The 25,301-nt window shown below is 43.6% G+C and overlaps 1 protein-coding gene across 1 annotated transcript in view; it reads left to right on the top strand.

The window, feature by feature from the left end:
• Positions 1 to 15,369, top strand: part of has3 (hyaluronan synthase 3) — a 39,556-nt gene extending 24,187 nt beyond the window's left edge. Inside the window, exons 3-4 of the mRNA XM_059993391.1 lie at positions 7,049 to 7,150; positions 13,916 to 15,369. Coding sequence (XP_059849374.1) covers positions 7,049 to 7,150; positions 13,916 to 14,845 — 1,032 coding nt within the window. The 3' untranslated portion in view covers positions 14,846 to 15,369. The remainder of the gene's footprint in view (positions 1 to 7,048; positions 7,151 to 13,915) is intronic.
• The last annotated feature ends 9,932 nt before the right edge of the window (positions 15,370 to 25,301 follow it).

Consider the following 25,301-nt stretch of genomic DNA (forward strand, 5'->3'; position numbering starts at 1 on the left):
ATGTTGGAAAATGTATGATAATGCATTTTGGTAAAAGGAACAATAGTGCAGACTATTATCTAAATGGGGAGAAGTTTCAAACACCGAAGTTCCTGTCAGGGTTAAAGGCAAAACAAATAAGAATACCTTGGTTCTCGAAGGATATTGGAACTCTGATAAAGAAGAAGAGAGAGATGTATAACATGTAAAGGCAACAGGGAGGAAATAAGATGCTTAAGGAGTATAAAAAGAGTAAGAAAATACTTAAGAAAGAAATCAGGAGGGCTAAAAGAAGACATGAGGTTGTTTTGCCAGTCAGAGTGAAGGATAATCCTAAGAGCTTCCACAGGTGTGTTAAGAGCAAAAGGATAGTAAGGGATAAAATTGGTCCTCATGAAGATCAGAGTGGTCGGCTATCTATGGAACCAAAAGAAATGGGAGAGATATTAAATGGGTTTTTTGCATCTGTATTTACTAAGGAAACTGGAATGGAGTCTATGAAAATAAGGCAAACAAGTAGGGAGGTCATGGAACTTATATAGATTAAAGAGGAGGAGGTGCTTGCTGTCTTGAGGCAAATCAGAGTAGATGAATCCCCAGGACCTGACAGGGTACTCCCTCAGACCTTGAGAGAGACTAGTGTTGAAATTGCAGGGGCCCTGGCAGAAATATTTAAAATGTCGATATCCACAGATCAGATGCCGGAGGATTGGAGGATAGCTCATGTAGTTCCATTGTTTAAAAAAGGCTCAAAAAGTGAGCCGGGAAATTATAGGTCGGTAAGTTTGACATCGGTAGTAGGTAAATTATTGGAAGGAATACTAAGAGATAGGATCTACAAGTATTTGGATAGACAGGGACTTATTAGAAACAGTCAGCATGGCTTTGTACGTGGTAGGCCATGTTTAACCAATCTATTAGAGTTTTTTGAGGAAGTTACCAGGAAAGTGGATGAAGGGAAGGCAGTGGATGTTGTATACATGGACTTCAGTGAGGCCTTTGACAAGGTCCCGCATAGGAGGTTAGTTAGGAAGATTCAGTTGCTAGGTATACATGGAGAGGTAGTAAACTGGATTAGACATTGGCTCAATGGAAGAAGTCAGAGAGTGGCAGTGGAGGATTGCTACTCTGAGTGGAGGCCTGTGACTAGTGGTGTGCCACAGGGATCATTGCTGGGTCCATTGTTATTTGTCATCTATATCAATGATCTGGATGATAATGTGGCAAATTGGATCAGCAAATTTGCTGATGAAACAAAGATTGGAGGTGTAGTGGACAGTGAGGAAGGTTTTCAAAGCTTGCAGAAGTATTTGGACTAGTTGGAGGAATGGGCAGAAAAATGGCAGATGGAGTTTAATGCGGACAAGTGTGAGGTATTGCACTTCAGAAGGTCAAACCAAGGTAGAACATACAAGGTAAATGGTAGGACACTGAGGAGTGCAGTACGAGGGATCTGGGAGTACAGATACATAATTCCCTAAGAGTGGCGTCACAAGTAGATGGGGTCGTAAAGAGAGCTTTTGGTACATTGGCCTTTATAAATCAAAGTATTGAGTATAAGAGTTGGAATGTAATGGTGAGGTTGTATAAGACATTGGTGAGACTGAATTTGGAGTATTGTGTGCAGTTTTGGTCACCTAATTACAGGAAGGATATTAATAAGGTTGAAAGAGTGCAGAGAAGGTTTACAAGGATGTTGCTGGGACTTGAGAAACTGAGTTACAGAGAAAGGTTGAATAGGTTAGGACTTTATTCCCTGGAGCGTAGGAGAATGAGGGGTAATTTGATAGAGGTGTATAAAATTATGATGGGTATAGATAGAGTGAATGCAAGCAGGCTTTTTCCATTGAGGCCAGGGGAGAAAAAAACCGGTCATGGGTTAAGGGCGAAGGGGGAAAAGTTTAAAGGGAACATTAGGGGGGGCTTCTTCACGTAGAGAGTGGTGGGAGTGTGGAATGAGCTGCCAGATGAAGTGGTGAAGGCTTTTGACATTTAAGAAAAACTTGGACAGGTATATGGATGAGAGGGATTTGGAGGGATATGGCCCAGGTGCAAGTCAGTGGGACTAGGCAGAAAAATGGTTTGGAACAGCCAAGAAGGGCCAAAAGGCCTGTTTCTGTGCTGTAATGTTCTATGGTTCTATGGTACCAGAGGTGCAGAGGGACTTAAGAGTCCTCATGCAAGGCTCCCTGAAGATTAATTTACAGGTTGAGTCTGTGGTAAATAAGGCAGCTACAATGTTGCCATTTATTTCAAGGGGAATAGAATGTAAAAGCAAGGAGATAATGCTGAGCCTTTATAAGACACTAGTCAGGTTGCACTTGGAGTACTGTCAACAGTTTTGGGCCCCATATCTTAGAAGGGATGTGTTCTTATTGGAGAGAGTCCAGAGGAGGTTCATGAGGATGATTTCAGGAATGAAGGGATTAACATATGAGGAGCATTTGGCAGCTTTGGGCCTGTACTCACTAGAATTTAGAGGAATGCGAGAGGGATCTCATTGAAACCTACCGAATGTTGAAAGGATCAGATAGGGTGAATTTAGAGAGGATGTTTCCTATGGCGGCAGTATCCAGAACTAGAGGGCATGGCCTCAAAATTGAAGGGGCACCCCTTTAGAACAGAGGTAAAGAGGATTTTTTTTAGCCAGAGAGTAGTAAATCTGTGGACTGCTCTGCCACAGACTGTGGTTGAGGTCAAGTCCGTGCATATACTTAAGGCTGAAGTTGATGAAGTTCCTGATTGGTCAGGGCATCAAAGGACATGGTGAGAAGGCAGGTGTATGGGGTTGAGGGGGATCTGGGGTCAGTCATGATGGAATGGTGGAGCAGAGTTGATGGAATGAATGGCCTAATTCTACTCCTATGTCTTATGGTCTAAGCCTCCTTAATATAAAAACATAAAAATTAGGAGCAGGAGGCCATCTGGCCCATCAAGCCTGCTCCACCATTCAATAAGATCATGGATGATCTGACCATCGACTCATCTCTGCCTACCTGCCTTTTCCCCCTAACTCTTAATTCCCCTACTGTGCAAAATGCTATCCAACCTTGTCTTAAATATATTTACTGAGATTGTTTCCACTGCTTTATTGGGCAGAGAAATCCAGAGATCCACCACTCTTTGGGCAAAGAAGTTCCTCCTCACATCTGTCCTCAGTTTACGCCCTGAATCTTGAGGATGTTAACCACCTTATCAACCTGTGTAGTTACTTTCAAGGAGCTATGAACTTGGATCCCTAGATCCTTCTGCTCAGTAACGCTGTTAAGGATCTTACCCTTAACAATCTACTGTCTCCTTGCATTTGCTCTACATATTTATTTAGTTTAAACTCCATCTGCCATTTCCCTACCCATATCTGCAACTGATCTAAATTGTGCTATATTCTTTGCCAGTCTTCTACACTATCCATAACTCTATCAATCCCGGTGTTATCTGCATATTTACTAATCCACCCATCTACATTTTCATCCAGGTCACTTATACATAACAAACTGCAGAGGTCCCAGCACAGATCCCTGCAGAACTCCACTTATTACAGACCTTCCCCACTACCCTCTGTCTGCTATGGGCAAGCCAGTTCTGAATCCAAGCAGCCAATTCATCATGGATCCCACGCATCTTAATCTTCAGGAGTAGCCTCCCATGAGGGACTTCGTCAAACGCCTTACTAAAGTTTATGTAGACAATATCCACTCCCCCCCTCATTGATCTCTCGTTATCTTATCTAAAAAACAATGTGTATATATAAATAATCCAGTAGCTCTGGCAGAAAGAAAGTCAATATTGAATATTAATGGTCTTTCCAATTGAGCTGAAGCAGTTTCTTTCCAAAGACACTGCCTGACCTGTTGACTATCCCTAGAATTGTTTTTAGCTTAGATGAACATTATCTGTATTTTAAGTTTCTCATGGTAACAACTGGAAGTATGATATAACATGGGCCTTGTGCAGGCAGATATGATTAGTTTAGATTACAACAGGATTTGGATCATCTGGGAAATTGGGACCAGGATTGGCTGATGGATTTTAACTTTGACAATGCGATTTTTGGTCAGTTGGAGATCAATCATCTCATCCTCAGGACATCACTGTAGGAGTTCGTCAGGGAAGTGTCCTGGGACCAACTATCTTCAGCTGCTTCATTAATGACCTTCCTTCTGTCAGAAGTGGGGATGTTCACAGATGGCTGCTCAATGTTCTGCATCATTCATGATTCCTCAGATAGTGAAGCAGTTCATACCCAAATGCTGAGGACCTGGACAATATCCAGGCTTGGGCTGACAAGTGGCAAGTAACATTCGGTCCACACAGGTGCCAGGCAATGACCATCTCCAACAAGAGAGACACTAACCACTGTCCCTTGACATTCAGTGGCATCACCATCACTGAATCCCCTACTATCAACATCCTGGGGGTTACCATTGACAGGAAACTGAACTGGTCTAGCCATATAAACACTGTGGCCACCAGAGCAGGTCAAAGTCTAGGAATCCTGTGGCATGTAACTCATCTCCTGACTCCCCAAAGCCAGTCCACCATCTACAAGGCTCAGGTCAGGAATGTAATGGAATACTCACCACTCGCCTGGATCAACACTCAGGAAGTTTGACACCAGCCAGTACAAGGCAGCCACTTGACTGATACCCTTCCACAAGCTTCCAATCCTCCACCATCGACGAACAGTCTGCACTATCCACAAGATGTATTGCAACTACACACCGAGGTTTCTAAGGCAGCTCCTTCTAGACCCACAACCACTACCTTCTAGAAGGACGAGAACAGCAGATACCTGGGAACACCACCACTTGGAAATTCCCCTCCAAGTCACTCAGCATCCTGACTTGGAAACATATCACCGTTCCTTCATTATCGCTGAGTCAAAATCATGGTATTTCCTCCCTAACAGCACTGTGGGTATAGCAGTTCAGGAAGGCAGTTCATCACCACCTTCTCAAGGGCAAGTAGGGATGGACAATAAATGCTGGCTTTGCTGGCAGCATCCACATTCTGTAAATGAATAAATAAAAATGAATAAATAAACCAGAGTAGGACTTGTACACTGCCTTAGGAAGGAAATCATTAAGCCAGAAAAAGTGCAGAAAAGATTCATGAAGGTGTTATGAGGTATGTAGGGCTAGAGTCATATGAAGAAACTGAATAGGCTAGTGTTCTTTCTTCCTAGAGAATAGGAGGCTGAGGGTGATCTTAGGGAAGTTTTATAAAGTCTTGAGGGATATAGATAAGATATAACCATATAACAATTACAGCATGGAAACAGGCCATCTTGGCCCATCTAGTCTGTGCCGATGAAGCATCACTGTCTTGTTTCTCAAGATAGGAAATCTAGATCTAGAGGTCATAGATTTAATATGAGAGGGGAAGAACAAGAAGAGGATATCAGGTGGAACACAGCAGGCCAGGCAGCATCTATAAGGAGAAGCACTGTTGACGTTTTGGGCCAAGACCCTCCTTATAGATGCTGCTTGGCCTGCTGTGTTCCACCAGCATTTTGTGTGTGTTGTTTGAATTTCCAGCATCTGCAGATTTCCTTGTGTGAGGACATTAGGTGCTCACTTACCACATAGAGGTTGTGGTTAGCAACACCCACAAAATGCTGGTGGAACACAGCAGGTCAGGCAGCATCTATGGAAAGAAGTACAGTCGACATTTCAGGCCGAGACCCTTTGTGAGTCTTGATGAAGGGTTTCGGCCCGAAACATCGACTGTACTTATTTCCATAGATGCTGCCTGGCCTGCTTGAATTTCCAGCATCTGCAGATTTCCTTGTGTTTGAGGTTGTGGTTATATGGAATGAGCTGCCAGAGGAAGAGGTTTAGTGGGTACAAATAAAATGCATTTGGACAGGTAGAAAGGGAAAAGGCACTAGCTCAGGTAGGCACCTTGGTTAGCATGGATGAGTTGGGCTAAAGGGTCCTTTATTGAACTATTTGTCTATTCCTCTTATCATTTTATATGGAGCTACGGATCCTTCTCCCCATGAAGGAACTGTCAAATACTAGATATCCAAGAACACAGTGGGAGGCTGGAGAAGGAATTGTGAGAGCCCTGGCTGAGATATTTGCATTATTGTTAGCCACAGCTGAGGTGCCAGCAGAGTGAAGGGTAGCCAATGTTGTGCCTTTATTTAAGGAGGATGGGGAACTATAGATCTGTAAAATGCACATAAGTGATCGGTAAGTCACTGGAGAAGATTCTGAGGGATACTATATATGTACATCTGGAAAGGTTGATTAGGAGTAGTCAGCATGACTTTGTGTGTGAGAAAGAGTATCATATCTTATCAATTTGATTATTGTGATGAGGTGACCAGGAAAGTTGATGAGTGGAGGGTAGTAGGCATGGTCTATATGAACATCAGTAAGGCCTTTGCTAAGATTCCATATAGCAAGCTGCTCTGGAAGGTTAAATTACATGGATTCCAGGAAGAACTGACTAATGGAATACACAGGTAGAATTCAGAGAGTGAGGGTAGAATGCTGTTTCTTGGACTGGAGGCCCATGATTAGTGGTATATAGGGACAATGGAGTACAAATACATGACGAAGCTAAAGTGGAGTCATGGATGACAGGGTAGTGAAGAAGGCTTCTGGCAGTCTAAGTTGGGAAGTTGCGGAGGGGGGGAGCTGTCAGCAGTGGAACACCTCATAATTATTTTTCTTTTTAAGCCCATTCCTTCTACTGGGGCATAGGCCGCGAACAACAGCTCACTGAGATCTGTCCTGGGACAGGCTTTCAGTCTTTCAAGGTATAGCCCATCAAAGATCCATCCTCTCTGAGGGAATGAGGTCTTTGGAACTTCTGTTGGCATTTCTTTTGTGCTGGGTTTTTACAGGATGGGCTTGCTAGCCCCATGTCCAACCTTCTCTTTTGTACAGCTGGGTTTGGGATCATCCATGGTGGAGTTAACATCTCAGACTTATCTGCATTAAATTCCAGTTGCCCCTATAACTCTTGATCTCACTACCAGCATCTATTCTCAGTATATTAGAAATATATTAGAAATCTGTTTCGAATGAACTGACAATCTGCTGTCATTTTCTATTAGGTATGTGACTCAGACACTGTGTTAGATCCAGCCTGCACTGCAGAGATGGTGAGAGTCCTGGATGGAGACCCCAGTGTAGGGGGAGTGGGTGGCGACGTGCAGGTCAGTATTAACTCTTGTCAGTATCTGAACTGCTCCAATCTTTTCCCTTCGATGATAAGCCAGAAAAACATCCATGATGCTGTGCCAAGGATTACTGCTCTCCAATCCTTTCCTTCTATACCTTAGTTTCTGCAGCCTTCTCACTATTATTCAAACTCTGGCCCAATCTCTGGGTATCTCACCCCTACATTGAACCTCTATTAAGTGACCCTGACACATTTGGCTGGCCAGAATGCCTTCTACAGTGCTTTTACTGATTTCAGAAACAAGAAACTACAGATGCTGGAATCTGGAGTAGAAACAAAACTGCAGAAGATCGTGAATATAGGAAGGAAGCTGAAAAGCAGAACATAAAGGGTAGATACCTCTGGATTGCTGTCTCTGCCATGTTCCAGTGAGGGTAAAATAGGATGTTATGGCAGATGAATGTGTGACTGAAGAATTGGTGTAGGAGGCAGGATTTCAGATTTGTGGATTATTGGGATATTCTCTTCTGACCTGTACAAAAGGGACAGATTACACCCAAACCCGAGAGGACCAACATTCCTGCAAAGAGATTTGCTAGAGCTGTTGGAGAGGGTTTAAATTAGTTTGGCAGGGAGATGGGTACCAGATAGGGCTGAGGATGGGGCAGTTGGTATGCAGGTAGAGAGGCTGAGGAAAGAAAGGCAGTGTATACAGTATAATATAAGCATGTTCATTTGAATGGGTTGAAATGTGTTTATTTTCATGTGAGAAGTATCGGGAACAAGGGTGATGAAGTTAGAGCATGGATTAGTACATGGAACTACAATGGCATGGACATTTGCTGTTAGCAGGGCAGGACTCAATGGGCCAGATGGCCTAATTCTGCTCCTATGTCTTATGGAATGGTTGTTGAATGTTCCAGGTTAAGAAGTTTCAAACATCTTAAGGGAGGATGGTGAAAGAGGTTGGGGGGGGGGGGGGGGGGAAAGGACTGGCATTGCTAATCAAAGATATCCTGGAGTAATTATCTACTGAGATGGTGTGGGTGGAAGTCAGAAACAAGAAGACAGGAAGGGAGCAATCACTCTATTGGGAGTATTCTATAGACCCTCCCCTCACTCACCCCAATAGCAGCAGATCGGAAGGCAGATTTTTGAAAGGTGCCAAAATGACAAGATTTTTGTCAGGGTGACTTCAAATTTAGTAATATTTATTGTCTGATGATTAAAGACCCGAAACATCCTACGACCCTGAGTCCAAGTAGCACCAGAAGGTGTGTTCTACAACTACAAATAACTATTGGGTTCTCCTTAGTGCAAAAGGTTTAGATGAGGCAGGATTTGTTAGGTATGTGCAGAAAAGATTCCTGACACAGTCTGAGGATGGGCAGACTACAGCACAAACCTCACTGCATCTGATATTCAGCAATGAGCCGGGTCAGGTGTCAGATCTCTTGGTGGGTAAGCATTTTGGAGACGGTGACCACAACAGCCTGACCTTAATCATAACCGTAAAGAAATAGGAATAGATAGTATGGTGAAGTATTTCAGTGGGGGAGGGGAATTAAAATGCTATTTATTAAAAATTAAAATAACAAATTAAAATAAGTTGGAAATGGATATGCTCAAGGAAATGCAAAACAGAAATATGGAGTCCCTTTAGGGAATATTTGCATGGAGTTCTGGATAGAGTTATAAGGAGCTGGAAGAGAACGTGAGAAGGCCTTGGCAAGTAGCATTAAGAAAAAAGTTATGTACATGAGTCTGACTGTGACTTAGAAAGAAAGGGTGGAAGAAAAGGTCCAGTTGAAGTGATAGGGGATTCTATAGCGAGGGGAACAGAAAGGAGGTTCTATGGACAAAAATGAGATTCCTCAATGGTTTGATGCCTCCCGGGTGTCAGGGTCCAGGGCATCTCGGATTCAGTGAGTTCAGGAAGTTAGGTGGTAAGTTAAAGGACAGGAGGACAGGACTTCCAGGGTTGTGATCTCAAGATTACTACCTGTGCCACATGCTACTGGGCCAGAAATAATAAGACCATACACTTTAATATGTGGCTAAGGAGCTGGTATAGGAGGGAGGACATAAGATTTTTGATCTTTGGGCTTTCTTCCAGGGAAGGGGGACCTGTATAGAAGAGACGGTTTGCACCTGAACTGGAGGGGGGAACTAATATCCTAGTGAGAAGATTTGCTTGTTTGGCATAGGGTGGGGATTTTTTTTTTTAACCAGAGCTACAGGAGGATGGGAAACAGGGTGGCAGAACAGAAAATGAAGAGGTTGTGGAAATGTTGAGATCTCAGACAAAGTCAGGAATCAAAAGGTTGAGCATGGTGTGACTAATATCCTGAGATATTTCAATGCTGGAAGTATTGATAGAAAGGCAGATGAGCTCAGGGTATGGATTTGTACATGGAATTATATTGTAGCCATAAGTGAGACTTGGCTACAGGAGGGGTAGAGCTGGTAGTTCAATATTCTAAACAAGAGAAAATCTGCAGATGCTGGTAATCAAAGCAACATACATAAAATGCTGGAAGAACTCAGCAGGCCAGGCAACATTTGTGGAAAAGAGTACAGTCGATATTTTGAGTCGAGACCCTTCATCGGGACTGGAGGAAAAAGATAAGGAGTCAAAATAAGAAAGTGGGGAGAGGGAAGGAAGAACCACAAGGTGGCAGGTAAAACTGGGTTTGGGGGGAGGTGGTGGTGAAGTGAAGAGCTGGGAAATGATTGGTGAAAGAGATACAGGCTGGAGATGCAGGGAATCTGATAAGGAGAGGACAGAAGGCCATAGAAGAACGAAATAGGGGAGGAGCACCAATGGGAGGTGATAGGCAAGTAAGGAGATAAGGTGAGAGAGAGAAATGGGAATGGGGAATGGTGAACGGTGGGGACATTACCAAAAGTTTGAGAAATCGATGTTCAGCCCATCAGGTTGGAGGCTACCTAGATGGAATACAAGGTGTTGCTCCTATAACCTGAGTGTGGCCTCACTGCAGCAGTAGAGGAGGCCATAGACTGACATGTCAGAATGGAAATTGGAATTAAAATGAGTGGCCATTGGGAGATCCACTTTTTCTGGCGGATGGAGCAGGGTGTTTGGCAAAGCAGTCTCCCAATCTGTGTTGGGTCTCCCTGACATACAGGAGGCCACACCAGGAGCAACAGATACAGTACATGACCCAACAGACTCACAGGTGGAGTGTTGCCTCACCTGGAAGGACTGTTTGGGGCCTTAAGTGGTAGTGAGGGAGGAGATGTAGCACTTGTTCTGCTTGCAAGGATAAGTTCTAGAAGGGAGATCAATATTCTGATGTTCCATTGGTTTAGATGTGATGGAGTGGAAGGGGCTAAAGAGGGAGGGGTGACATTACTAGTTAGGGAAAATGTCAAGGCAGTGCTCAGCCAGGACAGGCTGGAGAACTCATCTAGTAACGTTTTATGGGTGGAACTGAGAGTAAGAATGGTATGACCATGTTAATGGACCTATATTAGAGATCACCTAACTGTCTGCAAGATTTAGGGAACAGATTTGTAGAGAGATTACAGACTGTTGTAAGAAAAATACAGTTGGTATCACAGGTGATTTTAATCTTCCACATACTGACTGGGACTTCCATACTGTAAAAGGACTAGATGGGATGGAGTTGTCAAACGTGTTCAAGAAAGTTTCCTTAATCAGTTCATAGAAGGCCCAACAAGAGAATGTGCAATACTTGATATGCTATTAGGGGATGAGACAGGGCAGGTGACAGAAGTTTGCATAGGGGAACACTTTGCACCTTAGTGCCATTAGTTTCAAAGCAAAATGCAAAGATAGGTGTGGTCTGTGGGTTGTGATTCTAAATTGAAGAATTGGTGTTATCAGAAAGGATCTGGCAAGCGTGGATTGGGACAGGCTGTTTTCTGGCAAAGGTGAACTTGGTAAGTGGGAGGCCTTCAAAAGTGAACTTTTGAGAGTACAAAGATTGTACGTCTGTCAGAATAAAAGATAAAGATACCAGGTTTAGGGAACCTTTGCTTTCAATAGATATTGAGGCCCTGGCTAAGAAAAAAAGGTACGTAGCAGGTATAGAGATAGGAACAAATGAAGTGCTTATTGAGTAAAAGAAGTACAAGAGAATACTTAAGAAAGAAATCAGGAGGGCTAAAAGAAGGCATGAGGTTGCCTTAGCTAACAAGGTGAAGGAGAATCCTAAGGGATTCTACAGATATGTTAAGAGCAAAAGGGTTGCAAGGGACAAAATTGGTCCTCTGTAAGACCAGAACAGTAATCCATGGGTGGAGCTAAAGCAGTTGGGGGCCATCATAAATAATTCTTTTTTGCTTCTGCACTTACTCAGGAGACAGACACCAGTCTATAGAAGTGAGGCAAAACAACTGCGAGGTCATGGACCCTACACAGGTGTTTGCTGTCTTGAGGCAAATTAGGGTGGATAAATCCCCTGGGCCTGACAAGGTGTCCCCTTGGACCCTGTGGTAGGCAAGTGCAGAAATTGCAGGGACCTAGCAGAGATACTTAAGTCGCCCTTCGTGACAGGTGATGCACCGAAGGATAGGAGGCTAGCTAACGTTGTTCCTTTGTTTAAGAAAGGCTCTAAAAATAAACCAGGGAATTATAGGTCGGTGATCCTGATATCAATAGTGGGAAAATTATTGGAAGGTATTCTAAGGGACCAGGTATATAAATATCTGGGGAGACATGGACTGACTAAGGATGGACAGCATGGCTTTGTGCATGCCAGGTCATGCCTAACCAATCTTATAGAGTTTTACAAGAAAGTTACCAGGACAGTTGATGAAGGCAAGGCAGTGGAAGTTGTCTATGTAGACTTTAGCAAAGCATTTGATAAGGTCCATATAGGAGGCTGGTCAGGAAGGTTCAGTTGCTCAGCATTCAGGATGAGGTAGTAAATTGGATTGGACATTGGCTTTGTGGGAGAAACCAGAGAGTGGTAGTAGGTGGTTGCCTCTTTAACTGGAGGCCTGTGACTAGTGGTGTGCTGCAGGGATGGGTGCTGGGTCTGTTGTTTGTCATCTATATCATGATCTGGATGATAATGTGGTTAACTAGCTCAGCAAATTTGCGGATGACACCAGGATTGGGGGTGTAGTGGACAGCGAGGAACAATGTCATGGCTTGCAGCAGGATCTGGAACAGATGGAAAAATGAGCTGAAAAATGGCAGATGGAATTTAATGCGGACAAGTGCGAGGTGTTGCACTTTGGAAGGATCAAGCAGGGTAGGTCTTACACAGTAGGTCACTGAGGAGTGCAGTAGAACAAAAGGATCCAGGAATACAGGTCCATAATTCATTGAAAGTGGGGGCACAGGTAGGTGGGGTTATAAAGAAAGCTTTTGCCACATTTGCCTTCATAAATCAAAGCAATAAGTACAGAAGATGGGATGTTATGTTGAAGTTATATAAGGTGTTGGTGTGGCTAAATTTGGAGTATTGTGTGCAGTTTTAGTCACCTTTCTGCAGGACCTAGGTTATAAGAGTAGACTGAATAGGTTAGGATTTTATTCCTTGGAACATAGAAGATTGAGGAGAGATTTGATAGAGGTATACAAAATTGTTAGGGGCATAGATAAAGTAAATACAAACAGGCTTTTCCGCTGAGGTTGAGTGACACTACAAATAGAGATCACGGGTAAAGGGTGAAAGGTGAAAAGTTTAGCAGGAACATGAGGGGAAACTTAGTCACTCAGTGGGTAGTGAGAGTGGGGAACGAGCTGCCAACATGACTGGTGCATGCAAACTCAATCTCAACATCTAAGTGAAGTTTGAACAGGTACATGGGTGGTAGGTGAATGGAGGGCTATGGTCTGGGTGCAGGTCAAGGGAGTAGGCAGTTTAAATAGTTTGGCATGGACTAAATGGGCCAAAGGGTTTGTTTTTGTGCTGTACTTTTCTATGACTCAGTAATGGGATGACTAGAGTAAGGATAACACCAATCAGAGATACAAGAAGAAATGTAAACACGAAGTACACTGCAGATGCTGTGGTCAAAGCAACATGTACAACAAGCTGGAGGAACTCAGCAGTTGGGCAGTATCTGTGGAAACGAGCAGTCAATGTTTCCACGGATGCTGCCCGATCTGCTGAGTTCCTTCAGCTTGTTGTATGTGTTGCATAAGAAATGTGGCTGGAGTTGGAGGTAGGGGAGCACCTTAATGATTACTTTGCTTTGGTAGTTGCCAGTGAGAAAGGGCCTTGATGAATATGAGGTCAGCATAGAACAGGCTGGATAATGTCAAGATTAAGAAAGAAGGAGTATTAGAACTTCAGAAAAATGTTAGTATAGATAAGTCCTCAGGGTTGGACAGAATAAACCCCAGGTTACTACGAAGAACAAGGAAAGAGTTTGCTGCACTTTTGGCAATGATCTTTTTGTCCTCATGGGCCATGGGGGTGTATAAGATAATAAGCACAGATCAAATGGACAACCAGTGCCTTTTTTCCAAGGCAGAAATGACTAATACTGGAGGACATACTTTTAAGGTAATTAGCATAAGTATGGGCGGGGGATATCAGAGATAGGTTTTTTACAGAGAGTGGTGAGTGCATGGAATGTCATTCCAGAGGTGGTGGTAGAGGCAGATACTTTGGAGCCATTTAACAGACTCTTAGATAGGCACACAGATGAAAGAAAACAATGGAGGGCTATGTAGGAAGGAAAAGTTAGATTAACCTTGGTGTAGGTTAAAGGGCTAGCACAACATCAAGGGCCAAAGGGCTCGTATTGGTCTACAATGTACAGTATAACTCTACCCTGCTCTGCCTGCCCACAGATCCTGAACCAGTACGACTCCTGGATCTCCTTCCTCAGCAGTGTGCGCTACTGGATGGCCTTCAATGTGGAGCGTGCCTGTCAGTCATACTTTGGGTGTGTTCAGTGTATCAGTGGCCCACTGGGCATGTACCGTAATTCACTGCTGCGCATCTTCCTGCACGACTGGTACAGTCAGCACTTCCTGGGCTCCAAGTGCAGCTTCGGAGACGACCGCCACCTCACCAACCGTGTGCTTAATCTGGGCTTTAAGACCAAGTTCACAGCCCGTTCCCGGTGCTTGACTGAGACGCCGAGCCGCTACCTTCGCTGGCTCAACCAGCAGACACGTTGGAGCAAGTCCTATTTCCGTGAGTGGCTGTATGGTGCACTCTGCTTCCACAAGCACCATCCCTGGATGACCTACGAGGCTGTGGTTAGTGGCTTCTTCCCCTTCTTTCTGATCAGCACCGTCATGCAGCTGTTCTATCGTGGACGGCTCTGGAACATCCTGCTCTTCCTGTTGGCTGTGCAAGGGGTGGGGGTACTGAAGGCGGCTCTGGCCTGCCTGCTGCGCGGCTCAGCACACATGCTCTTTCTGTCCCTCTACTCGTTGCTCTACATGTCCAGCCTGTTGCCAGCCAAACTCTTTGCCCTGCTAACCATCAACCGACCTGGCTGGGGAACATCGGGCCGCCGCAAGCTGGTGGTGAACCTGGTGGGATTGCTGCCTGTCTCTGTTTGGTTTGGCGTACTGGCCGGGGGCCTGGCCTACACCATCTACCAGGAGAGCCAGCGTCCACTGCCCGATACTGAAAGGCCCTTTCTCATCGCCGGCTCTGCTATCTATGCTTGCTACTGGCTGCTGCTACTTGTCCTCTACCTGGCCATCGTGGCTAAGCCGTGCCGCCACAAGCAGCAACGTTGCGACCTGGCCCTGCTGGAGGCCTGAGGCCTGACCTGTGCTGAGTATCCCAGGGCTGAGGGCTTGGCTTGGCCCATGTAATGGCCCCCTGCACCTGGGAAATAAATCCTTCAATGCTGAAGCCAAAGGCACCAAACAATACTCCCAGTGCAGTCGCACTGAGAGTGGGTGTTTACCCAGCACTATGTTCTGCTGAGCAGGTTGGAGCATCAGTTCTAACTGCATTGATACAGGAAATTACTTTCAATTTGCAGTTGACATCAACCTGGCTCTGCTGGGGTTCCCACACCTTTCTCACTGCTGGGGAGCTGAGCCAACAACTGCCACCTCTTTTGCAATATTGCTGTTCTTAAAATGTAAATTATTTTTGTACAAATGGACAAAATTAAGTGTTTAAGCTACAGCTAGACTTACAGGAAGTGAATGAGTTTTACAATTTGTACAACTGTGATGGTGTAAAGTCATGACGTTAATCCTGAGTGAACTTGATGCTTGTCCTGTGGAAGGAGGCTTGTATCAAAAATTTCTACTGATTTACGATCACTTTGTATTCTGGCTCAGAAGAACTTTTATCAAAATAAAGATTAAAATGTATGAAGTCAACTATTGATGTCACCTATTCATCTTTTCAAATCATGGTATTTTATTTAGAGATACAGCGTAGCAACCCACCTATTTAACCCTGGCCTAATCACACAATAATTTGCAATGATTAATCAGCCTACTAACTGTGGGAGGAATCCAGAGCACCTAGAGGAAACCCACATGATCATGGGATGTGCTGACTTACTGACAGAGGACATTGGAACTGAACTCTGAATTCCGACATCCCAAGCTATAATACTGTCATTCTAATTGCTACATTATCTGAATTACCAAAAAGTGAACTATAAAATGAGAAATAAATAAAATGCAGAAGAAACAGAACAGCTCATGCAGCAATTGTCCACAGCACAGAACCAGGCCTTTTAGCCCATAATACTGTGCTGGACTAATTAAGTGATCAAATGTCCAAATGAACTAATTTCTTCTACCTACACAATGTCCATATCCCTCTATTTCTGCATATTCATGTGCCTATCTAAGAGTCTCTTGAATACTACTGCTGTATATCCTGCCACCACCACTCCTAGCAGTGCATTTCAGGCACCCACTCAGTTTAAAAAAAATAATGCCCCACATATATCCTTTGAATTTACCCCACTCACCTTAAATGCTTGCTGCCTGCTATTAGATGTTTCAACCCTGGGGAAAAGATACTAGCTCTCTATCTATATTTGCCTTTCATAAACCTCTATCGGATCTCCCCTCAGCCTCTTCTGATCCTGAGAAAACAACCCCAAGATTGCCTGACCTTCCCTTCTAGCATATGACCCCTAATCCAGGCAGCATCCTCGCAAACTTCTTCTCCACCCACTCCAAAGCCTCCACATCCTTCTTATAATGGGGTGACCAGAACTGTCTGCAATACTCCAGATGTGGCCTCACCAAAGTTTTATAAAGCTGCGGCATAACCTTCTGACACTTGAACTCAGTGCCTCAAGTAATAAAAGCAAGCATGTCTTACACCCCTCAACCTGAACAACTATTTTCAGTGAAATATGAACTTGAACCCAAAATCCCTCTGTACCTTAGCACTGTTAATGTTCTTACCATTAACTGTGTACTGTCCCTCTACATTAGATCTCCCGAAGTGCAACATGTCACAACTGGCTGGATTGAACTCCACCTGCCTTTTCTCCACCCATATCTGCAAATTATCCACATCCCAATGTATTCTTTGCCAGTCTTCAACGCTATCTACACCACCACCAGTCTTTGTATCACCTCTGAACTTACTAACCCAACCATCAACATTTCCATCAAGGTCACATATATAATCACAGACAGCAGAGGTCCCAGTATGGATCCCTGCAGAACCTCCAGCCAGAATAAGACCCATTGACAATTACCTTCTGTCTTCTACGGGCAAATCAATTCTGAATCCAAAAAGACAAGTTACTATGAATCCCATACATCTTAATAAGACATAGGTACGGAATTAAGCCATTCAGCCCATCGAGTCTGCTATACCATTCCATTAATGCTGATCCTGGAGCCCACTCAACCCCATACACCTGCCTTCTTGCCATATCCTTTGATGCCCTGACCAACCAGGAAATGATCTACTTCTGCCTTAAGTATACGCATGGGCTTGACCTCCACCATAGTCTGTGGCAGAGCATTCCACAGATTTATTACCCTCTGGCTAAAAAACGTCTTCCTTACCTCCGTTCTGTAAGATCACCCCTCAATTTTGAGGCTGTGCTCTCTAGTTCTGAACATCTCCAACATAGGAGACATTTTCTCCACATCCACCCTATCTAGGCCAAGTTCACTCAACCTATTCTCATAAGGCATGCTTTCCAATCCAGGCAATATCCTTGAGATTTACAAAGATGTTGCTTGGATTGGAGAGTATGCCTTATGAGAATCCATTGCGTGTACTTGACCTTTTCTCCTTGATGCAACGGAGGATGAGAGGTGACCTGATAGAGGTGTATAAGATGATGAGAGACATTGATTGTGTGGATAGCCAGAGGCTTTTTCCCAGGGCTTAAATGAGGGGGCATAGCTTTAAGGTGCTTGGAAGTAGGTGCAAGGGGGATGTCAGGTGTAAGTATTTCATACAGAAAGTGGTGGGTGCGTGGAATGCACTGCCAGAGATGATGATAGAAGCAGATACAATAGGGTATTTTAAGAGACTCTTAGATAGGTAATTGGAGCTTAGAAAAATAGAGGGCTATACAACAGAAAAATTCTTGGGAGATTCTAGAGTAGGTTACATGGTCAGCACAACATTATGGGCTGAAGGGACTGTAATGTGCTGTAGATTTTCTATGTTCTATGTTCAACATTCAGTAGGCTTCAATGAGATCCCCCCCCATTCTTCTAAATTCCAGTGAGTACAGACCCAAAGCTGCCAAACGCCCCTCGTATGTTGTCCCCTTCATTTCCGGAATCATCCTTATGAACCTCCTCTGGACTCTCTCCAATGACTTATCTTTTCTGAGATATGCGAGACCAAAGCTGTTGACAATACTCCAAGTGTGGCCTGACTAGTGTCTTATAAAGGCTCAGCATTATCTCCTTGCTATTCCCCTCGAAATAAATGCCAACATTGCATTTCCTTTCTTTACCACACTCAACCAGTAAATTAACCTTCTGAGAGTCTTGCACAAGGACTCTTAAGTCCCTCTGCACCTCTGAAGTTTTAACCTTCTTCCTCGTTTCGATAATAGTCCGCACTATTGTATCTTTTACCAACATACATTTCCCAACACTATATTCCATCTGCCATTTTTTTGGCCATTCTTCCAATATGACTAAGTCCTGCTGCAATCACATTGCTTCCTCAGCACTACCTACCCCTCCACCTATCTTTGTATCATCCGCAAACTTTGCCACAAAGACGTCAATTCAATTATCCAAATCATTAACAATCAATGTGAAAAGTAGTGGTCCCAATACTGACCCCTGAGGAACAATACTAGTCACTGTCAGCCAACCAGAAAAATCCCCTTTATTCCCACTTGCTGCCTCTCTCCATTCAGTCATTCCGCTATCCATGCCAATATCCTTCCTGTGACAACATACTATTTTATCTTGTTAATCAGCCTCATGCGTGGAACATTATCAAATGCCTTCTGAAAATCCAAGTAAACAGCAGCCTCTTCCTCTCCTTTGCCCACCTTGCTTGTTACTTCCTCAAACAACTCTAACAGATCTGTCAGGCAAGATTTCCCTTTACCGAAACCATATGACTTCGACTTATTTTATCATTTCACTCCAAGTTCCTCGAAACCTCATCCTTAATAATAGAATCCAACATTTTCCCAACCACTGAGGTTAGGCTAACTGACTTATAATTTCTTTTCTTTTGCCTTTCTCCTTTCTTAAAGAGTGGATTGACATTTGCAATCTTCCAGTTCTCTGGGACTATGCCAGAATCAAGTGATTCTTTAAAGATCATGACCAAAGCATCTGTTACCTCTTCAGCAACATCTCTGAGGACTCTTAGATGTAAGTCCATCTAGTCCAGGTGACTTATCCACTATGTAACACTTGCCCAACAGGCTGGTATATGTCTAGGGGAAAAGGAGATCCAGCCACACACCAACCCCACCTCCCGTACACGCAGGTGCTAAGAGAATCGAGTTTATGCCTCGCGCCCGCCCACAGTATCAAACCCACAACAAATACTGTTATGAAATACACTTTAAGGAGTTTACTAAAATTAACAGAGTATTAGGCAATACAATATATATGCAAGGGAAAAAAACAAAAAGGCGCCAACTTATCAAAGTTCAGTCAGTTTAGTGCACATCGTTGGAGCTCAACCATCGACCCCTCATCGCTTGCCTCCGACCTCCACGTCTTTGCACCTAGGACCACGCCCGGTGGTCTTCCGAGCAGTGCAGCGCACGTCTTCCTCCCGGCTCTCCACCAAAAGCCTGCGAAAAACCCCTCCCCCAAGTTCCCAGCCTCACAAGACAAAATAACATTCCCCATTGGTTAACAAATGAATACAATTACCATATCAACAAGTATAACGCAAAACAACTGCAAGAGAAACACTTATCAGACAAAGAAGCATTCCTACTCTTAACAAACCAAAAAAACCCATTTTGAGTAACATACACAGGACATTGTACATCTATAAGACATAGGAGCAGAATTAGGCCATTTGGCCCATCGAGTCTGCTCCGTCATTCAATCATGGCTGATCTGTTTTTTCCCTTCCTTAGCCTTCTCCCTGTAACCTTGATGTTGTGTCCAATCAAGAACCTATCAATCTCTGCCTTAAATACACCCAACAACCTAGCCTCCGCAGCTGACTGTGGTAACAAATTCCACAAATTCACCACCCTTATATTCAAGGAATTTCTCTGCATCTCTTTTTTAAATGGATGCTGCTCTATCCTGAGGCTGTGCCCACTTGTTCTAGATTCCCCCACCTTGGGAAATATCCTCTCCTCATCTACTCTGTCTAGGACTTTCAATATTCAAAAGGTTTCAATGAGGTTCCCCCCTCATCCTTCTGAATTCCAGCGAGTACAGGCCCAGTGCCATCAAGGACTCCCAAGTCTATTTGCATCTCAGATTTTTTGGATCTTCTCTCCGCTTAGAAAATAATCCACAAATTTATTTCTACTACCAAAGAGCATGACCATGCATTTTCCAATATTGTATTTCATTTGTCACTTTCTTGCATGTTCTCCTAATCTGTCTACGTACTTCTGTAACCTACCTGTTTCCTCAGCACTGCCTTACCCTCCACCAATCCTCATATCATCTGTAAACTTGGCAACAAAGCCATCTAGCCCATCATCTAAATCATTGATATACAGCATAGAAAGAAGCTGTCCCAACACCGACCCCTGCTGCAATGTATTGTGTGAGTATTCATAGGTCAGAGTGTGTATGATTTCAGGACATGGTAAGAAAAACGGAAGTCTGTTGAATAAACATGGTTGTTCAATCTACAGCGGTGTCTGAGTCACATCAATTCTACACGGTGTCAGAAGAAATCATGAAAAAAAAGGAAGAGAAGACACGTAAAAGATGTCACAGTTACAGCCACCATCAAGTTTAAGCCTACAAGGTAATCTTACTGAGAACTGGAAAGTATGGATCCAGAAGTCTGAGCTGTTTTGCACCGCTAGCAATGTAGCTGAAAAAATGGAGAAAGTGCAATGTGCTATGTTTCTGCATGTGGTGAGGGAAAGAGGCAATAAAGGTTTGCAACAAGTTTGTCTTCCAAGATGATGAGCAAGATAAAATTGAAGTGTTGAAGAAAAAATTTCAAGATTACTGCGAACCAAGAAAAAACCTACCGTACATCCGACACGTTTTTCACAAGTGCTCAAGGACCAACAGAGATCATAGACGCTTATGTAACAGATTTGAAGAACAAGGCAAAAGACTGTGAGTTCGGACAACTGCATGATTCTTTAATACGCGACAGGATTGTATGCAGCATACAAGATGATCAAGTGAGAGGCAGGCTGTTGAGAGAGGCGGATCTTACATTAGAAAAGGCGATTGAAGTTTGCCGTGCCAGCGAGATCACATCAAGTCAGGTTAAAGTGCTCAATGAGGAGATTGAAGTGCACAAAATAAAAACTGTGAAAACTGACAAGAGTAGGACAAAGCCAGCTCCACATGATGCTCAAAAGGAAGTTAACTGCAACAGATGTGGTTATAAACATGGATACAGAAAATGTCCAGTCTTTGGTCAGACATGCAAGTTATGCCAGAAAAGAAATCACTTTGCAAAGATTGCAAATCGCAGGAGTACGCAAGGAAAATGCATGCTGTGGAACAGAGTGAGGGCAACAGTGACATGTTCATTGGCACAGTTTAAGTGGAACAGGAGGTATGCATCAAGAATATTGACAATGCAGAAATGGAAGATGAAGATGATTGGACTCAAGATCTGATAATAAAAAGGAGGAATGTGACATGTAAGCTTGACACTGGAGCAAAGTGCAATGTAATGTCAGCAGAAACTTTCAACTCACTGGACATCGGAGGAAGACTGAGAAAATCCACCTGCAAGCTTGTTGCATATTTCGGCCACAAGATGACGCCATTGGGAAAGAAAGCCCTCACCTGTATGTACAAAGGACAAAAACACAAGATAGAGTTTGAGATAGTACAGCAACATGTTCCAGCAATACTGGGCAAAGCAACATGCACAATGCTAGGCCTGGTGAAGCAAATCTATGGTGTTGAAAAAGAAAATGACATTCTCAAAGACTTTGTTGACTTGTTTTCTGGATTAGGATGTTTACCAGGGAAACACCATATCCAGATTGATCCAACTATTGCACCAGTCGTGCATGCCCCGAGAAAGATTCCAGTAGCTCTCAGGGATCGAGTAGTGGAGGAGCTACACAGAATGGAACAGATGGGAGTCATAACAAGACAAATAGAACCGACCAACTGGGTGAATAGTATGGTGACAGTGGTCACAGAAAAAAAGATGAGGATTTGCATGGATCCACAAGATCTCAACCAAGCCATCAAAAGAGAGCATTATCCATTGCTCACAGTTGAAGAGGTACTCTCCTGCATGCCTAATGCAAAACACTTTTCAGTATTTAATGCAAATCAAGGTTTCTGGTAGATCAAGCTGCTTGAGGAAAGTTCCAAATTATGCACTTTCAACACACCCATAGGGACATATAATTTCCTGCGTCTACACTTCGGGATTTCTTCTGCATCAGAGATATTCCAGAGGTCCGTGGCACAAATAATTGAAGGCCTGGACAGGGTGGTCAACATCATTGATGATTTGCTGATATGGGGTGACACAATTGAGGAACATGATCAGAGACTGAGGAAGCTCCTGGAGAGAGCACATGAATACAACCTAAAACTGAACAAAAGTAAATGTAAGATCAGAACTACAGAGATCAAGTACATAGGTCATGTACTCAGCACTGATGGGCTAAAACCAGATAATGAAAAGGCCAAGGCTGTGGTACAGCTACCACCACCAGAAGACAAGCAAGAACTATTGAGGTTCATGGGCATGATACAGAATCTTGCCAAATTCATTCCCAACTTATCAGAGGTCAGCACTCCACTTCGAAAGCTACTATAGAGCAACACTGAATGGCATTGGGAAGACGAACAAAAGAAATGTTTTGACACATTGAAGCAGTTGGTTACCAATGCACCAGCACTCAAGTTTTATGATGTCAATAAACCGGTGACGAGGTCTGTGGATGCCAGTTCAGAGGGAATAGGAGCTGTTATACTGCAGGATGGGAGGCCTGTGGCGTATGGATCACGAGCACTTATAGACTGTCAATGCCGATATGCTCAAATCGAGAAGGAATTACTTGCCATAGTTTATGGGTGTGAGAAGTTCCACCAATATGTATATGGCAAAGAAATCTAGGTTGAGAGTGATCACAAACCACTTGAGAGCATCTTCAAAAAGCCACTCCACCCAGCTCCTATGAGGCTGCAAAGGATGCTTCTCAGGCTACAGAGGTACACTCTCACAGTTACCTATAAGCCAGGAAAAGAACTGCACATCGCTGATGCTTTGAGCCGTGCTTACCTCAAAGAGCAAAAGGAAGAGTTGCTAGGAAGACAGCTGGAGTTCAACTAGGTTACACCTCAGCTACCCATCTCTGAGAAGTTGAACATGTTCAGGAAAGCGACTGCAGATGATCCTGAAATGCAAATGCTAAGAGACATTACAATGAATGGATGCCAACAGAAAGCAAAGATGTTCCAAAGAAAATGCAGAAATACTGGACATTTAAAGAGGAAATCAGTTATGCATCAGGACTAATGTTCAAAACGGCAAAACTCATCGTACCAAACCAAATGAGACAGGAAATGCTCAACAGAATTCATGAGTCACACCTGGGGATAGTGAAATGTAAAGAAAGAGCAAAGGACATTCTCTATTGGCCAGGTATGTCAACTCAGATAGAGGACATTGTGTCTCAGTGTGCTGTCTGTAAATGAAAGCAAAAACAGCAATCCAAGAGAGCCTCTGCTTCCCCACCCACTACCAGGAAGACCATGGGAGAAGATTGGCACAGATCTCTTTCACTACAATGGTGCAGAATATCTGCTTTGTGTGGACTACTATTCAAAATATCCAGAGATCACCAAGTTAAGTGACATATCCAGTCAAGGTGTCATTACCACAATGAAGTTGACATTCGCAAGACATGGTATTTCAGATATTGTCATTAGTGCCAATGGTCCACAATGTGCCAGTGGTGAGTTCAGAGGGTTCTCAGAAAGCTGGGAATTTCAACATGTTACTTCCAGTCCAGGGCACGCTCAGTCTAATGGACAAGCAGAGAGAACTGTACAAACTGTCAAGAACATGCTCAAGAAGGCACAAAGCAGGAATGGTGACCCTTACGTTGCTCTGCTTGAATACTGCAACACACCGATTGAGGGTGTGGGATTCTCTCCTGCACAGCTGTTGATGGGATGTTGTCTGAAGTCCAAACTGCCAACATCCACAACTCTACTAACTTCTGAAGGGAATGCTCAAGTACATGACAAGCAAAAGTATAAGCAAATAAAACAAAAGAGCTACTATGACAGACATACAAGACAGTTGCCAGATCTGCATACAGGTGAAAATGTCAGAATACAGAAAGGAGACACTTGGCAGCCGGCTAGCTGTGGTTGTGAACAGGCATCAGCAATCAGCAACCAAGATCCTTCATAGTTCGCACGCCGGATGGAAGAGCCTACAGGAGGAACAGGAAGCATCTGCTGAAGACAGGCGAGAGGGAGTTTCCATCTACAGATGCACAGGACATTTCCACATATACAGACATGGAAACAAATGACACCAAGAGTGATGCAGACCACAAAGACACAAAGCTCACTCGAGAGACTGACACTGATGAAGGACAAGCACAGTCACAGTTGTGTTACACATGGTCTGGAGACAAGTCAAACTTCTAGCTAGATACAGAGACTAGATCTACCTACATTCCCACACAGTTTGAGGCAAAGTCACACATGTTATGAGTTCCAAGGTGTGAAATAAAAGGTTTAATAGTCTATGTTAGTAAAAGAAAATACACTGCTGTTAGTATTGTAAGATACAATGTACATTTGTAGAATACAGTATAAGAAGTTGAGATTTTTTTTTAGTTTATGTCATGGTTGTTGCAATGTAAGAAAGGCATACCTAGAAGCATTGTTTTGGTAATTCAGTGTTGTAAAAAAAATATCTTCAGAAGGGGGATGTAATGTATTGTGTGAGTATTCGTAGGTCAGAGTGCGTATGACGTCAGGACTTGGTAAGAAAAATGGAAGTCTGTTGAATAAATGTGGTTGTTCAATCTACAGCAGTGTCCAATTCACATCAATACTACACCTGCGAACATCACTAATCACTGGCAGCCAACTGAACAAAAATCCTTTTATTCCCCCTCGCTGCCTCTTACCAATCAGCTAGTGCTTCAACCATGCCAGTAACTTTCTTGTAATATCATGTGCTCTTAACTTGGAAAGCAGCCTCATGTGTGGCACCTTGTAAAAGGCTTTCTGAAAGTCCAAATATACAACATCCACCTCATCCCCTTTATTGATCCTACCTGTAACCTGGTCAAAGAATTCCAACAAGTTGGTCAGGCACGATTTTCCCTTAAGGAAACCATATCCTATGTCACCACGTACTCCATAAGCTCATCCTTAACAACTAACTCCAACATCTTCCCAACCACTGAGGTCAGGCTATAATTTCCTTTCTGCTGCCTTCCTCTTTTCTTAAAGAGTGGAGTGACATTTGCAATCCTCTGGCACCATGCCAGAGTCCAGTGATTTTTGAAAGATCACTGTTCATCCCTCCACAATCTCTGCCACTACCTCTTTCAGAACCCTAGGATACAGTTCATCTGGTCCGGTTGACTTGTATACCCTTAGGTCTTTCAGCTTTATGAGC

The sequence above is a fragment of the Hypanus sabinus genome, chromosome 17 (assembly GCF_030144855.1).
Source record: "Hypanus sabinus isolate sHypSab1 chromosome 17, sHypSab1.hap1, whole genome shotgun sequence".
NCBI classification, from domain to species: Eukaryota; Metazoa; Chordata; class Chondrichthyes; order Myliobatiformes; family Dasyatidae; genus Hypanus; species Hypanus sabinus.